The sequence below is a fragment of the Macaca thibetana genome, chromosome 4 (genome assembly GCF_024542745.1).
Source record: "Macaca thibetana thibetana isolate TM-01 chromosome 4, ASM2454274v1, whole genome shotgun sequence".
Lineage (NCBI taxonomy): Eukaryota > Metazoa > Chordata > Mammalia > Primates > Cercopithecidae > Macaca > Macaca thibetana.
Genome location: NC_065581.1, coordinates 152976494 through 152993761, shown reverse-complemented (window position 1 = coordinate 152993761; position 17268 = coordinate 152976494). Strand labels below are relative to the sequence as shown.

Genomic DNA, 17268 nt, shown 5'->3' with positions numbered 1-17268 from the left:
CACCTATCTGCTTCCACTTGTTTCTTCCCCTCAATTCTTATCTTGTGCCTCCTTCTAGAACCTTCCTAGAGAGCCAGCCATATCCACTAGAGTTGCCTGCCTTTGGGGCCCCACTGAGCTGACTCAGCTGAGAATCCTGTCCAATGTGTTCCAGTTCTCATAAGATGCAGAGTGGCTCATTGGAAAGACACTCAAAACATAGTCGATTTCTAAGCTGTTTTATTTTCACTTAGCCACTATTCTGTATTTGAAAGATCAGTGTTCCACTAGTAAATAAAAACTCTTTGCTGGCTTGACATGTGTAAAATGGTAGCATAATTTTGTCTACTCTATATTTTGTGGCCGAATGGCTTAGTTCAGCTTTACCAAAAGCTTAGTTAAAATCAGTCTATAAATTTTAAGGTCAAATTGACCTTGGATATTGGAATTGAGGAAGAATTAGAAGTAATTGAGGCCGGGCGCGGTGGCTCAAGCCTGTAATCCCAGCACTTTGGGAGGCCGAGACGGGCGGATCACGAGGTCAGGAGATCGAGAGATGATCCCGGCTAACACGGTGAAACCCCGTCTCTACTAAAAAAATACAAAAAAATAGCCGGGCGAGGTGGCGGGCGCCTGTAGTCCCAGCTACTCGGGAGGCTGAGGCAGGAGAATGGCGTAAACCCGGGAGGCGGAGCTTGCAGTGAGCTGAGATCCGGCCACTGCACTCCAGCCTGGGTGACAGAGCAAGACTCCGTCTCAAAAAAAAAAAAAAAAAAAAAAAAAAAAAAAAAAAAAGAAGTAATTGAAGGTGGATAAGGCAGATCCAGAGGTCTTATAGGCCTTCAAAAGAAAAGCAAAATAAGACAAAATGAGATAAAAGAAGGCCTTTTATTTTTGGTTGCTTACAGGAAATGAGAGAAATGAGGCAAGTCAGGCAACCTGCAAGAACTGATTGAAACACTGGTGATGAGAGTGAGCTACAACAAGTGCTCATGTTGGAGCCCTGGCTTCTCTGGCTCCCTGAGAGCTGAGAATGAACAATAGGGCAGAAGCTGAAAAACCTGGGTCTTCTCCGTCAGTAAGCTGGGATAGGGGCACCAAAGGAAACAGAAAAAAATGAGTTTGATTCCAGTGTGACACCACGGACTTAACATGTTTGCAACTAAGTAAAAATAAAAAATTCTTCCAACATTCATGTGTAAGCATTTTCTGCTCCTTCACTTACATTTAATTAAATATAAATATATCTTTTTTCTTTTGTTTATTTATTGTACAAATGGGATCCCATTATATTGCCCAGGCTGGTCTTGAACTCCTAAACTCAAGTGATCCTCCTGCCTTGGCCTCCCAAAGTGCTGGGATTACAGGTGTGAGCCACCGTGCTTAGTCCCTATATCTGTTTTCTTTCTAAATTACATTTATAAAAATACATCTATATGTGTAGCTCTGGGGGATAGGAATGCGATTTTTACTTTGTACTTCAAGCCATTTATATTTAAAATAATCTGTTTAACAGGGCAATTATACTAATGTATCTATATTTTTTGTTTGTTTTCTTACACTGAACATATATTACATTAATAAGGGAAAAAAGATATTTTTCTCTGGACAGGATGAGGTGGAGGAACCATCATTAAGATGAATAAAATGGTTATTTCTTTCTGTATTAATTTTCTGTGTTGGAACAAAGTAATTGCAGGAAGGTTTCACTGAGTGTGCATGTAAATGTGTATATGCTAGCCCATCCCTAAACATTTATTAGAACCTGTTATGTCACAAGACGTTGGAGGGAATCACATGATGTTTGTCCCTCTCAGAAGCTCACCACTAGGTCAGAGATAAAGCCATGGCCATTCCCATTCTGACAATGTCATTGTAAAAAGAGTGGTTTAGTCATTGGTTTCAATAGGCACCAGCAGGAGGGACTTCTTCCCTTTTTAATTTATCTCAGTCTTTCATAATATTGACTGCCTGATAGCAGCTGATGTGCCTGACAGTCTCCACTACTTTATATTTTGATAAATCAGATAACAAACAACCTTTAATTGGTCAAATTATCAGAGATGTACATTATTAGTTCAAGTGTATCCATGGGATTTTTTCCCCCCAAATGTCACTGGGATTAAAATAACAGGAAACCGGAGCTGGAAGCATTAGAAAGGGGTAGACTTTGGCAGCTGCAGATGCCTACACTGCGACAGAGGACATCCTGGTTGTGATGCTTATTTAAGAAGATGGGGGAAGGCAGAACAAATATCAGGACTAAATAAACACTACAAAGAGATAGCAACATTAGTATTTTGTCACTTAATTCTCTGTCCCTAGAAAAATGGCAACTTCTAGGGTTAAGGATTAATAAAAACATTTGCATTTGCATCTTAATGTGTGAATAAAATATCACTTTCATGTACACACCTTAGAGGCCATTTATAATAAAAACTATCTAATAGGGACAATTATGCAAATGTTGAGTGCATTTAAATAAGTATTCTTATAGTTCATGCAAAAATACCCTTGTAGTTTTGGAAAGCCTCTTTTTGGCCAGATAGGAACTTGAGGAATTTTTCTGCTGTATCATACAGCTCACAAAGGAAAACATGCTATTTGAGCATAAGTCCTTATAAATGCCCTCTATGACTTCCACTGAAGCCACTTCCAGTAAATATTTCAACACCCATTTTCACTTAAGTTGTCAGTCCATTCATTAAAAATGGGAAATATGTAGCAAGTACTTTTCTGCTGGAAGACTTCTCAATCTTCCGCACAAGGCTCTATCATGCTTCAATGAAGAACAGTCTATTGGAGAATTCATTTCAGTTAAGGAAAAAAATAAAGTCTCCTGGGGGCTTAAACACAGACTTGCAAAGACCACAAGGGCAAAGCTTTCATTTTCATCAGCTATTGGGTTCAAATTTAAATTTCTTTTTTAAAAACTAATTTTGATCTATAGACCTGGTTATTTTAGGTTCTGAAATAGGCGAGACAACAACTGTTTCATTCTCCTGCTTTATGTGGAATGAAGCCAAACATATGGCAAATTATATGATTACAGAGGAATTTGAATGTATGGGTTCCTCCTCTGCGTATTATTTTCAATCCGACCACCATTGGCCTACAGTAGGCAACCAGCTGGTGAGGGTGGTGGGGCAGGAGCCTCCGGGTGCATGTGCACACTCATGCATATGCCTTGGTGGCCCCTTAAAATCAGAAGTAGTTTATATGAGGTGTTTCACAGGAAAAGTTGAAGGGTGAACAAAAGCACTTGATTAGCAGTTTGTTCCTATGTAGCACAAACATCCGAAGAATATTTTATCTTCACCCAAGATGCAAATGCCCAGTGAAGTATGTGAAGCGTTATAGGTGCCCCAACTTACCACACAGAATCCTGAGCCGTCCAAACACTCGTTGGAATTGCCATTACAGTCGCAGGGCACACATTCCCCCGACAGGGTGCGAAAGAATCCAGCATTGCATTTCTGCAACAGACACACCAAATCATTTTGATTATTGAAAAGACTGATTTTGGTCAATACTTTCCGAGAAGAAATCAGAGACGTGATTATTAAACAATCTAAACATTTCTAAAATGAATATACTAAATGATATATACAAAACATACTAAAATAAACTATTTATACTACCATTCAGTGATAGATGATGTATATACAATCTTCTTTGTTACATAACTTTTTTCCTCTTCTTTTACTTTTCAGGACAAGAGAAATGCCTTTAACACTGTCTTATCATTGCAAGGAAGAATAAGAAGGTTTTAGGTAACAGTAAGGGAGAAAAAAATGCTAATGTTTTCTTTCAGTATAAACAGAACAAAACAAGACCACAATTAAGTATTAGTCAGGGTGAGGTCATGCTCCCTATAAATAAAGACTTCTCGTTTCAGAAATCATTAGCTATAGTACAGCAACTTAGAGCTGAGTCTTTCATGAACTTCAGCTCTTAAAAACATCTGTTTCTTCAGATGCTAACATGTTAAAGGGAGGGATAAGGAAGTTAATGAGTTCTTACACTTGTCAAGTCCTGTGTGGGTGCTGTTCATATATGTATTTCATTTGTCTTCATAATGCTGCGAGGAACACATGACTTTCCCTCGTCCTAGCAAAGAGCTCATGAGACTGAGAGGTGCTAAGTGGCTTTTGAGGATGTTAAACTATCCTGTCATGCACCAATTGACCTGCACAATCATAGCTGCCCTCCCCAGATGTCCCTTGTGTGCCATTTGAGACACATTGTTGGTTTATGCGACTGGGCTGTGTATATGCATTTGGTATTTCTTTGGAATGTCTCAGTGATGAAGGGCAGAAATGGCATCATGGGCCTGGAAATCCGCTCCCCGCCCATCAGACAAGTTTACGTCTAAAGAATTCCAGACAGATAAGAATCTGCTTTGTTTCCACAGACTTACAGAGTCCGAGATTTCACATCACACACCCCCATTGACCCATTGTAGTTTGCACTTCCCTAGCGACCAGGAAATTTTCATTATATCTGGCTGAAGTCCCTCTGATTGCTATGCAAACCTGTTTCCTCTTGCTTTTTACTCTGTAAAGAAAGAGTCACTAAACACCATTCATAGTATTAAAAAAAAAAAATCATCAGTTCACACTTTAAAACTAAAATTTAATAAACCCCATTTGGAGGAAGTTTAATAAAGAATAACAACATTTGTCTATGAAAAAAAGGCAAGGAAATGCCACGTTTCCGAGTTAGAGAAATAAGGCTAAGAGAAGATCAATTTATAATTTTATAATGGGGAGTTTGTGGTTGATGGTAAGCTTCTTAGTTTCCACTAGAAAACAAGAGAGGGAAAGGCACTAAGATTGCAGTAGGAAGCATTTGATTTAGACCATTTAATTTCACATTTTTAGCCTTTGTCCCAAAGTAAAACATACATGTTTTCATTGTGATGCAGTACATGGATTGGTATCTATATCTGTATTGGTGTAGATATGAAGATAGATATAGATATCCATATATATGTATCTCAGATAAAAGATTCACAAAATAATAATGTACCTTAAACTTCCCTATTGTATTTAAAAGCATATCCTGGTCATGACCGTAAAATTGATCTGATGACCCATGAATGTGTTGCAGTTTTGCATTACTGCAAGGTTTTCTTTATAATAGTAGCGGATAAGAGTAGTGAGGGTCTTAATGTTCGTTATCTTAGTAGCCTCTTAAATGGTAGTTTCTGAGCTCTCTAAATGACCATATTACAGTCTTCTGGGGAGCTTCTGATTCAGTGAAACCAAAGGATCTGCATTTTAAAATACAACTTTTGTGTTTCAGAATAATTTTAGATTTACAGAAAAATTGTGAAGGATCTGCATTTTTAAAAAGCTCCCCAAAGACTCTGATATTTGACCAGTTTTGGAAGCATCTCTCACAATGCCTTGCGTACATTAATTGCTCAATAAACACTTGGTGATTTGGGTGGTTTGGACAAGGACAGCAAACTGGAGACATATATACTATTGGGAGCTCACAAAATATACTGATAATCCATCCACTGCTCTCTGCTAAGGCTGGATTTCATCTCAACTCTTTGTCAACAGTCCAGCAGCCAGTGCCTAGATTGGACCGCATGCAAGATGAAATCTTTATGATGTGCCAAGTTTAGGAGGAGAGTTCACTGTGAGAGCCTGTCATTATCCACTTACCACTCCCCAATCTGAGATTATGACCTTGGGTGAAGGATAACTTGGCTCTGATCTCTTATAATGTGGGAGATGGGAAGCAAAGGGAGGCAGGAACAGGGCTGTGTTGAGTCATCTGACCCCCCGCCGAGAGGGCGAGGAGGGCTGGCAGGGAAACCTGGCACACTACGTTCCTGCTGGGCCTTGTCCACCTGGAAGAATTATATTTTTCAATCATCTATCTGGAAGCCCTGGGCATGCCCTGCTAGAGCACATGTCCTGGGTAGCTTGGGTCTGGTGTTGTGGAACTTTGGAGGACTCCCTGGAATGGAGTTGTTAAGTGGTTCAAGAGAAGTTTGAGTGTACTGAAGGGTGAGCTCTTTAAGATTGTTTCCTTTAGGTGGAAATATTTCATCATGGCTCCAGGGAGTCCTGTTATTTATTTGTTTTTACTGAATCTTTCTTTGAAATTTCAAAGGACTGGGCAAAATTAGCCTCTTTATAATATCAAAAGGCAGATATTTTCAAGTATGAAAGCAGAACGATGCATTTTTAGTTTTGCTCCTGGTTAATGTAATCGTTATCCTTAGTAATTCTAACACCTGTGCTATTTAGAGGCCTGTGAGAGCTGAATGGGCTCTCCACAAATTAGTGTCTATTTTCTTTTGGAAGATTCTCCACAGTTTACTAAACAAAGATGGCGTTTGTGTATGTCTATGTATGAGAGAGTAAGACATGAAGCCTTCCAATCAATTTTTTATACCACACTGAATCCTCTTTTCCACACAAGAAGTCTGTCCTATACCAGACAACTGTAAAAACACAATCTTAGCACTCAGAGGATCTGTACCTTTTGGGGTGCCATGGCCTATTAAAAAATTGATAGTAATAACAAGGATAATGATAACGGTAATTATAATATAGTGACCATCAATGTCATACAATTCCAAGAGGTTCAGACTGATCCAAATCTTGTTCTTTCTTTGCTATAACTTGCTGCCCCTCATAAATAAATAATATATAAAGTTTATTTATTTAATTGAACATGAATATCTACCATGTTGAAGTCACGGTGCCAATTATGTTGCACAATTCTCTCACTTGACCCCACAGTAGCCCTACGAGGTCAGTTCCCTTGTCTTTGTTTTACTGGTGAGGACTTTGTGACTTACAGGGATGTATTACTGAAGCCGGCTGATACAGATAAGAAATGGTGGACCCAGGATTTAGATCCTTTGTTTTTCCCTCAAGTTTTGGCTTTTAACCATCTTGTGTGCCATTAATACGTTGAACCAAACCTTTCTTGTTGGACATTTAGGTTATTTCCAAATTTTTGCTGTTATTAACATTTCAAAGCAGGCTGAAATGGATAAAAAATGTAAAATGCCTCCTTTAAACCCCAGAAAAAAATCTGCTAATAGATACAATTACTTAAAAATATGGAGTTATTAATATATGAAAACCATTGAGTGGGATATTTACTTTTAAAAATATTTATTTTAGCCAAATTGTCTCTTTGACCGATTACCTTCCACTAAGTCACTTGTAGATCTTTTACAGCTCTTCATTAAGAGACTCTTATTATCACAGCTTGCCTTCTGCTCTACCATTAAGACTGAATTAATCAATACCATTTACTTCTGCCTTTGAAAAATGAGTGAAAATTCCCATTTGCTTACTTTGTTATAATTAGTATGAGGTCTGGCTTGGAGTAAAATCATTGTATGTGTACTGCCTAATTTTACATTTATAGAAATGAGAACTAGATGTAACTTTATGAGGAAATGAGTATGGTGTATCTACATGTGCCAACTACATTTAAAGGAACTGGGATGACAGGACACATTCTTATCATTACAGAAGGAATTATTTCCAGAGGTTTATCGTATCATCATAGTATTATTTATTTCATAAGATATAGTTATCATGAATTAAGACTGTTTAACAAAGTGGACAAAGCGAATGATCTTTATATGAGTGTCTGATTATTTTTGTCTTCATTTGAAGAGCCCCTTGAGAGTATTAGAGTCATAACAATAATACTGTCATTGGATATAACATTTTTTAAACTTTCTAAAAATATTTAAATCACTTCCTTTTGAAGGATAGTCCGGTATGCATACTTTGGCTATGGCAAACTTTTAAGTCATTTGCAGTTATTAAATAAAGTGGGTACCAATCTAAGTAATAAAATTTTAGTTAAAACGTTTTCACAAAAATCTCACTGTTTCCCAAACACTATTACAGAGGAGCTAATTAATTGCCCACGAGCCACTACTTTTGCATAAAAACAGAATCTCTGAGAACTTCAGAATTTCTGTTGAGAAGCCTGATTTACTAAAGCACTTACATACTCGAATAGATCTTCTAGGGATCTAAGGTCCCTAACTACACTTTTAAACAAACCAACAATGGCAAAAATTGAGGGGATTTAGGAAGAGCTTGAAGTTGTCATTTGAGAGTATGAGATAAATTCTGAGGTTTCTGAGTCCCAAAGAGGATCAGACCCAAGTCTCCAGCTCCAGCAAATGACAATGAATTAATTATAACAAAATTCCATCAGAAAGAACACACTCTACAGCCCCAGTGTCTATTCTAATAGGAGCTGATTGGAATAGTTATTCGCATTGTGTTTCCAACCAAAGATCTATGAACATATTACATATATTGATTCAACTCATCTTCCTTTCTGAATTAGACTTAGAATTTGATTCAACAACTTTTGCTTCAGTTCGCTGAGGCTCAAAATGGAAAGCATAAAAAGAAAAACAAAACCAAAATCCCTCTAAATTCATTTACTGGTGTCCAGAATCATTGCTACCATCCAAATTAGTCTTCTTCAAACTTAACGGCCCACATTACATTATCTTTCTGCTTGGGTTTTTGTATGTATTTAATGAATCCACTTTTCTCTTGTTTCCAGGAAACAATGATTTTTAGTTCCGGTTTAGTTATAGTGAGTTCCATGTTTTGTTTTACTAATTAATAAAAGTCAGCTTAAGATAGAATATTGTGCTCAGTTAGGAGCTAAAGCTGTGTGCCCTCACTGAAGAGTCTGTGGTTTCTGCACAATGCTGACTTCCATCTGCCTAAAACTTGGGCAGACTTAAGAATCAGATAGTATTCAAGGATCTTCTTGTGGGGAACAACATGATTTAATCTATTCAAAAATTTCCAAAATATCCCACCCTTTGCTAAGGAGGAATGACTTCTGAGAACATAAGAATTTATTAAATGAGTAGGTATTTCACAAGCCATTTTTTTCTGTGTCAGGAAAAATAAAATACGAAATATCTGAAATGACAAGCAGTTCTGAATTTAAGCTTTTGCTAACTTTTGGCTCCATATGTTTTTCAGATAGGGCTTAACATGTCCTGATTTTTAGTATACAAACCTATAAAGTGCCAAAATGAGTTAAATGGATTATGTGTTGCGGTTACCAAGAAGTTGGCTTCTTGATTGATTTTGCTTGAATCTGAAGACAATTACTCACACATCCTCCCTTGGGTATCTCTGAGCTCTTGTTTGCGTAATTGAAATTCCCCACATTTTAATAGGCAAAGTTAATTTTTAGATTTTGACAGCGATTTCACCATAACTCAATTAGGAAAGTGGTTTCAACATTCTTTAGAGATTTATGCAGTTCAAAGGCTTTTTTTCTTAGGATGGCATAACAAAGCTAGGTCAAAAACCAAGCACAGACTATGGTGTTGGTTTCCCCTACTTGGCCTAGAGAGTTACCTTTGTGCTTACTGCTTAGGCCCCGTGTCTGCCGTGCCTTGCCCAGCTTACAAAACACTCCAGCTTTCAACTTAATCATCAATAAAATAGAGACACTGACTCAGGGCCTGAGGAATTCCGAGGAGCATAGAGCCATCCTAACCACTCTTAAGCCAAGTCCTTTAATTTTGTGAGGAGTGGAGACAGGGTTATCACATGTTTACATCACGTTTCTGTGGCTACTCCTCAGCACTCTTTACGGGCTTCATGGGTGGAAACCAGCGCTCCACTCACAGCTCTCAAATAACTGTCCCTGAACCCTGTTCATCAACTGTTTGTAGATACCAACAGCCTTGGCGTGTGTTGAAGTACTTGCTACGCTAGCTAGAATCAACCAAGAAAATCCACACCCCCTACAGCCATACAGGTTTTCTTTTAGAAATGTTGGATTTGAGGATGATTCTATTTATTAATGCTAATGAACATTTCTTTAATTTGCTTCTTGAAAATCATTTAAAGTAATCGTCAAGTCGCTTGTTTATAGTAGAGATTGTTGCTTATATAACATAACGAGGCTTCAGTGGTGTCTTTTTTCCTTTGGTTTTTCTAGAAATAAATCTCCTGCTAACATCTGGCTTTCTGCTCCGGGTTCATCTCACATCGCCTCCTGTAACTGGCTTGTTCTTTTCACTCCTCGCCTTCCAAGCTATGGTTACACAACATAGCCTCTGACGCTGCCAGATTTTTTTTTTTTTACATCTGAAAACTGACTCAGTTTTATTTAATTTACTGGGGCAAATGCCTTGGACACATTTCCAAGAAAGGAAGAGATGCGGAGCACAAGGGTTAGCAATAAGAATGAGTAGAGAGAAATGACTTCAGAATTATAGGCATTTAGGGGATTTTGATTTGACTCCTTAGCCACTTAGAAGGAATCAATGTTGTGAGGTGACAGACATCTCTGTCATCTTCATCTGGTTTTCATAAATCACAGCTAATAATTTACTGACGGACACGAAACACTGAGCTAAGTGCTTTTTATGGATGATCCAGTTTGATCATTACCGTTTAATGGCCTATAGTCTTGCAAATGTCTGCCTAAATTACTTTTTGTTATATAAGAAGTTTGGAGGATGAACTGCCTATAAATGACAACAGCTTCTCTTCAGTGTACTCAGGGAAGGCAGTTGGGGTGTTTCATCAGTGTTCATTGCTGGTAGACGAACCTGCTTCTGTCTTGAGGCCCTGTGGGGATTTCAGTGCTATCCTCACCCTGGATTCCTTAAGATGCAAGGCACAAGGTGAAAATGACTGGCAGGACATGTCTTTCCTTCCTTATGCTCTTCCTCACAGGTTTATGCATTACTGAAGAAATGCTATTGTGAATTAATAGGAAAAAAATGTATCCCAAACTTCTGTTGCACCCACTTACTCTCAGCAGCTAATCCTGCCTCTTTCAATGAAAACACAGAGGCCATTGGGTGGGAAATCTCATACTGTCTCTTTTTTCTAAATTCCCCTTTGTCTTGACTCATCCTTGTGTCTTCTGCCCATCTCAGAAGCAGTACTCCTTCCATCGTAGGAAAGAGGAGCCCTCTATCTGTGCTCTGGGATCCACGCATCTCTGGCCATCACACCCTGCCCCATCATCTGGCCTTCCTCTCAAGTACCATGCACCTTCACATCCACAGGGATGAGGGGAGGCAAAGAGAACACTTAGGTGCTGCATCCTGTGTTGGATGAGTCTTGACATCTTTACCTGGGCTCAGATCCAAGAATATCCTCCCTCAACTCTGCCTCCCCTTTATTTCCTCCTTCTTGTCCAGCAGATCTTTAGTGAGAGCTTAATCGCACTGGCTCTGCTTCCTTCATGCTATGCTGATCCATGCCTCCATTCATTGTCTGGCTCTGCTTCCACTGCACGCTGAAACTGCCCTCACAAAGATGGCCAGTGGTGTCTTTGTGGCTTTGCTTTTCCAATTTTACTTGTCCTCATTCCAGTACTTAACATTGTTGATGGCCAGGTGTGGTGGTTTATGCCTGTAATCCCATCTCTTTGAGAGGCCGAGGCAGGTAGATCACTTGAGATCAGGAGTTCGAGACTAGCCTGGCCAACATGGTGAGACCCCATCTCTATGAAAAATATAAAAATTAACCAGGTGTGGTGGTGTGCACCTGTAATCCCAGCTACCTGGGAGGCTGAGGCTGGGGAATCACTTGAACATGGGAGGTGGAGGTTGCAGTGAGCCAAGATTATGCCATTGCACTCCAGCCTGGGCAACAGAGCAAGACTGTCTCAAAAAAAAAAAAAAGCAAACTGTTGAAATTTCTTCCCTCCTGGCTTTTCTTCTGCCTACCTTTCTTTCTCAGTTTTTTTAATTTCATGTTTTTTGGCAGGGGGCAGGGGAAGGGGCAGAGGCAGGCAGTTCATCTTCTGCTGCTTCTACATTGCTAATGTTCTCCGGGTAACCTTCTTAGCCCTCTTTTCTATCTATACACTTTTAAGTATGGACGAAATTTGTGGATGATGTTCATCCCTCCCACAATTTTATACTCCAGCTATATTTTGGTAATTCCTAAATATTTCTACACATCCCTGATCTTACTCTTTCATGCCCCTCCCTTGTTTCTAAGTGCTTGTTAGATAAGTCCATCTCCAGTTTTATAGGCACCTGAAGTTGAGTGTGTCCCACACTGACTTTATCATAGCCTCTCCCAAATCTCTTTTTCTCCTTACATTATGTCTCAGTTAATGATAAAGACTATAGAACATAAAAAGAAAAGGTAATGGATTAACACTTTTAAATTACATTAATGTATTTTGCATTAATGTAAGTTTTGGAAATACTTCCAGAAATACTTCCTCAAGGATCAGAGGATGGTTTGCACATAGAGTGACACAATGTAAGCACTCAAGTTCTCTCACCTTTCAGAGTCACTGTGCTATTATTGTTTATTTCAAATCTGAGGCTTAAATGTAGATATATGAAGTACCACAGAGATTAGAGTCTCAAGTGAGAGTGACCTTACACAGTTCTGAACTGTTATAAATGTACTCTCTAAACTGATACCCCTACCTGTGTTGGAGTGGACTGTAGGACTAGGAGTCCTCCAAATTAATTTCTGGATAGAATGCAATGTTTACTAAAGGTTAAGAAATTGGAATGTGTTAATTTGAAGCTTACATATTTGTTATATTATCAAAACTCAACAGTAACCACAGCAACTGCTTAGATCTTAGACAACAAAAGAGTTCTCAGGGAGGATAATTTTGTCATTGACATTGTTTAGAATTGCTGGCACATGGTGATAATAAAAAGCAGACTGAGTTTTAGTAAGTTTTATTGTTGTTTTTAAATTGTCTACACATAATGCATGCCCTTGCGTCCTCCTGGGTTAGGCTGTTCCTACCTCCTGCCTCCCTTTGTAGGCTGCTGCCTTGTAGATTTTATATTCTGCCCCTGAAATGCTACCAGGGAGATCCTTCCTCCTTGTTCCCAATACCACCATTTAGTTCAGGATCTTGGTGCTTCTCTCTCTTGGATGATTATAATTCCCTCCACCCTACTCTCTCCATCACCAGAAGTTCTTCCTTCCAGTTCATTCTTCATTACCAGAATTAATTAAAAACCTTTATCATACTACTTTTCTACTTCGAACCTCTCAGTGGCTCTTCATTCATTATCTACATGAATACGTAAAATTCCTTAGCATGACATACAAGGATCCAACCTTAAACTATTTCTTTAGGGTCAACCTTGGCTCCCTTTGCTCTAATGAAACCACATACCCCATTACCCTCATAAATACCATGCTCTTGCCCGCCTTGCCGTTGCATATACTATTACATAGGCTACAGAGGCCAGGGATGTCTTTCGCTACTTCGTCTCACCTGGGAACTCCTTCCCTAGACTTTCAGACTCAGTCACTCACGTGGCACCTTGCACAGACCTCATCAGTGCATACAGAATATGACATTTATGCTCTTGCCTCCCTGAAATCACTGTGAGCTCCTTGAGAACAGGGATAGTGTCTTACTCATTTTTGTGTCCTCATCACCTATCGTAGTCAGTCACAAATAGCAAGTCAATGCCGAAAATATGTTAGCGGAAAAATGGGTTTGAATTGGTAAAGAATGAGGCAAGTGAGGGCAAATTGTGTCAACACTTTGGAGGGCAATTTGGCAGATTTCACAAGTGAAGACTAACTACGAATGAATCTTTTAAATACAATATTGAGGAAAAAGCCAGTTGCAGAGGAGAAATAGCATGATGTTTATATTGTATTTTAATGCAAAATAATACTATGTAATACATTGTGTAGGGATACACATATATAAAGGAAAGTATGAGAAAGAAATAGGAATCTGAGAAATCAGGTCAGTTAAGGGTAAAGGAGTGGGGATGAGACTGAGAAGGAGTCTCAGGGCTTTGACTATTTTATTTATTTATTTTTATTTATTTATATTGAGATGGAGTCTTGCTCTATCACCCAGGCTGGAGTGCAGTGGCGTGATCTCCACTCACTGCAACCTCAGTCTCCTGGGTTCAAGCAATTGTCTGCCTCAGCCTCCCGAGTAGCTGGGATTACAGGCACCTGCCACCACCCCACGCTAATTTTTGTATTTTTAGTAGAGACAGGGTTTCACCATCTTGGCCAGGCTGGTCTTGAACTCCTGACCTCGTGATCCACCCACCTCGGCCTCCCAAAGTGCTGGGATTAGAGGGGTGAGCCACCGTACCCCGCCTGACTATGTTATTTCTTAAAATCCATGGAGGGCATACACATTCTCATGAAAGAATGAAGGAAAGAGGAAAAGGAACAAATGAGGGAAAAAAAAGAAAAGAAAGGAAAACAAAAGATCCTACTTAGGTTGTCTGGATATAGGATTTCCATGTCTATATGTGGTGAGATCTCTAAAACATCATCTCTAGGAAGTGACTAATGTGGTCTTGACAATAGATTCAGACGCTTGTGTATAATTTCCCCAACTTCCTGGTTATTCACTTTATGTATCATTATTATTAACACAGTTAAAAAATAAGCAAAATAACATTCCTTATTTAATTTGTCCTTCCTTTGTTTTTCATCTTACAGCTAGCAGCTGCCTCATCCCATGTGGCGCATTTCACGCATATCTGTCTTAGTTAAAGCATACATCAGCCTTTAGGTCCTTTAGGTTCTTCTATAATATTTGAGTGGCTACTCAATTTGATTTCCACTAATTATTTTATTCTTGCAGTAAAGCTACATGTCCCAGGCTACCTGTGCAACTCAAAAGACTTTTAGGGTGCTTATTTATTCTAATTGGGCGTTACTAAGTTAAGGCAGAGGTAAAAGATCCATAAAATAGTGCACAATACTCCCATTTTCTAGTTGACTGAGAAATTATAATATTAAAATGTAAGTAAGAGGGTTTACAGGCCAGTTTTCTGTCCTAAGAAAGGATCTATGACCCAAACTCAGAGAGTCTTGCTTCCTTAGGAATCAAGAGAGCTAATAATGGAAGCCCTAATCATCTGTGGCCTTAGATTGGTAGAACATGACAAGAGTAACCTGTAAGCTCAGGCCAAAGGTTGCCCTGTCCAGCTGGCCTGGAGTTGAAATGGGGGAACCAGGAGGAGACTGTGTAATAATTCAAATGAAGCTGAACTACGGAATTTAGATTATGTTCTTATAGTTTGCTAAAATTTTTTTGTATAATCTCTTCCTTTATGTGAAGGTAAAATAATTTGTCAATTAAAGCAGATGGTAGTAGATGCTTTTGGGAAGGCTTCCTCTAGACAAAAGGAAATGGAAAAAGCCATGAATTACAGGAGGGGGCTTTCACTGATGTAGTCAGGCCCAGCAGGAATAATCAAAATTCACCTTAGAGAGTTTACATGAAGGGAAAGAAGAGAATTAAGAGTTTACTGAGTTGTGGGCAGGTTAAGGGAGCAAGGAATGGAGAGGCCATAAAAGCTAGAAACAGTAAAATTGGTAAAGATCTGCTCCCTCTAGGGCCTAAGGGGATAAAGATAGCCTGTTGCACAAAGTCAGGGAAAGCTGGAACTGTGGAGGAGAGGAGCTTGCTGGCAGGAGCTGCCGCCTTGGGGGTCATGGCTTCTGCCTGAACAGCAGTGCTGAGGCAGAGAGGAAGTGGAGCAGAATGGCCCCAACTTTCCCTTCTCCTATTACTTTCCCCGAAATGCAAGGGAGCTTGTGTGCTGTAGCCTTTGGGCATCAGTCTCTTGAGGCAGGGGCAGATCCTGGATCTGGGGGGACAGGTGAAGAGTCACCAGCATACCCTTGTTCTCAGGGTGCCCAAGCAGTGGTAGGAAAGACCAGTGGGCTCTTGATCCAGGGACTATTCAGTGGTCCAGCAGACGTGCAAAGTGACATCTGATTCACTTTCTTTCTCAGACAGTCCAAGGTCAAGGACTCTTTCAAATAATCAAGTTGCCTTTATCAAATTTCAAAGGCTCATTGAAAAATGTTAATTGACCAATTAGGATGGTTTTAAACCCTAAAACAAAAGCACAGTCAGCTTTTGTTAGAAAATCATTAAATATGACACCAGAAATCCCTGTAGCTCATAGGCTGAGCTAGAAATAGGCCAAGAGTTTAGGATTACTTATATTCAGCTTCTTTCAATCATGTCTTCCTCATGGCCCCATTTCTCACTTTCTTTGTTGGTGGAGAGCAGCCCATCTCCCTTGCTTTCCCCTTCTCCTCTTTAAATAACCCTAATCCTCCTCAGCCTTCCTCAGGCACAAGTCTCTGGAAACAGCCAAAACCATACCAACACCCATTATTTCCTCCAACATCCTGAACTCAACTTTCCATTTCAAAAAGTTGAGTTCAACTCTTTGAAGTCATCTCTTGCAAGATAATTGTTCTTTGTTGAAATGGAAAGACCTTTTTAGCTGTAATTATTCTAAACATTCATTTAGTGGTGACAACAAAATTTTGCATGGTCTCTTTGGGGGCCACAGGTAGGAAATGGCGTGGACATAAGTGCTTCTTACAAAACATATTTCTGGAATAGCTAGTAGAAGACTGAAAAGAGCTAACAAATGGAATTCTATCCATCTGGGGATGGAAATTGCACTATCTAAAGAAAGACGGATTGCACTCCGCATATCATAGTTCCCCTATCATAATTTATAACAACTTGAGCAAAATGACATTTTCCCCTGTTCAATTGATGGAGCATATTTTCAGAGAATCAAAATAGATAAGGGTTTGTATACAAAGGTGGGATCCATGTCAACTAGTCAATTTTGATAGATTTCTCAATACAATTGTAGTGAATTAAATGTTAAATGAAAGAATCAAGAGCAGTTCATAGGTTGGGAACAAATTTCTTTTAAATTCTTTGTCCTTTTTTTTTTTTCTGATGCTTCTAATAGCTCTATAACTACTTCTATTTCCCCAGGAACATGCACACTTAGGTATTGCTTCTTTAGTATTTACAGCCAGAATGGCTAGGATGTGATAAATCTACTTTTGGCTGTTTTAAGAAATGTCCATGTGTGTCTGTGTTCAGTCCCCATTTGTTCACCATGCACCTGGCAGCTGTGCAGCAAATGCTTGTTGAGTGAATGAATGAATTTCTCCTGCAAATATGCTCACATTTAAGATAGCCCAGCCTCTAGACCTAACTGATTGATCTGCCATGGGCATGACATGATACACTGCAATCTCTTCCTTGCGGTGGATGTAATTTCCTATAGTTATGTCCTTTGGAGACAGCCTGAGGCAGCAGAAAGCCTGAGATCATCAGTATTTCAGTTCCAGCTCTACCTGGGTGACCTTGCCCAGATTATTTAACTCTAGGCTTTGTTTTCCCTTTCTGAAAAAATGGGGCTGCCCACCTTATTACCTTCTAGAATGGTTGTGAGGATCAACTAATATTTAATGCATTTAATGTCCA

General features: G+C 39.2%; 1 protein-coding gene across 3 annotated transcripts in view; it reads right to left on the bottom strand.

Moving 5' to 3' along the window:
- Positions 1-17268, bottom strand: part of LAMA4 (laminin subunit alpha 4) — a 149007-nt gene that overhangs the window by 107548 nt on the left and 24191 nt on the right. For all 3 annotated transcript variants that reach the window (XM_050789044.1, XM_050789042.1, XM_050789045.1), the window contains exon 3: positions 3354-3455. In XM_050789044.1, the coding sequence (XP_050645001.1) occupies positions 3354-3455 (102 nt within the window). The remainder of the gene's footprint in view (positions 1-3353; positions 3456-17268) is intronic.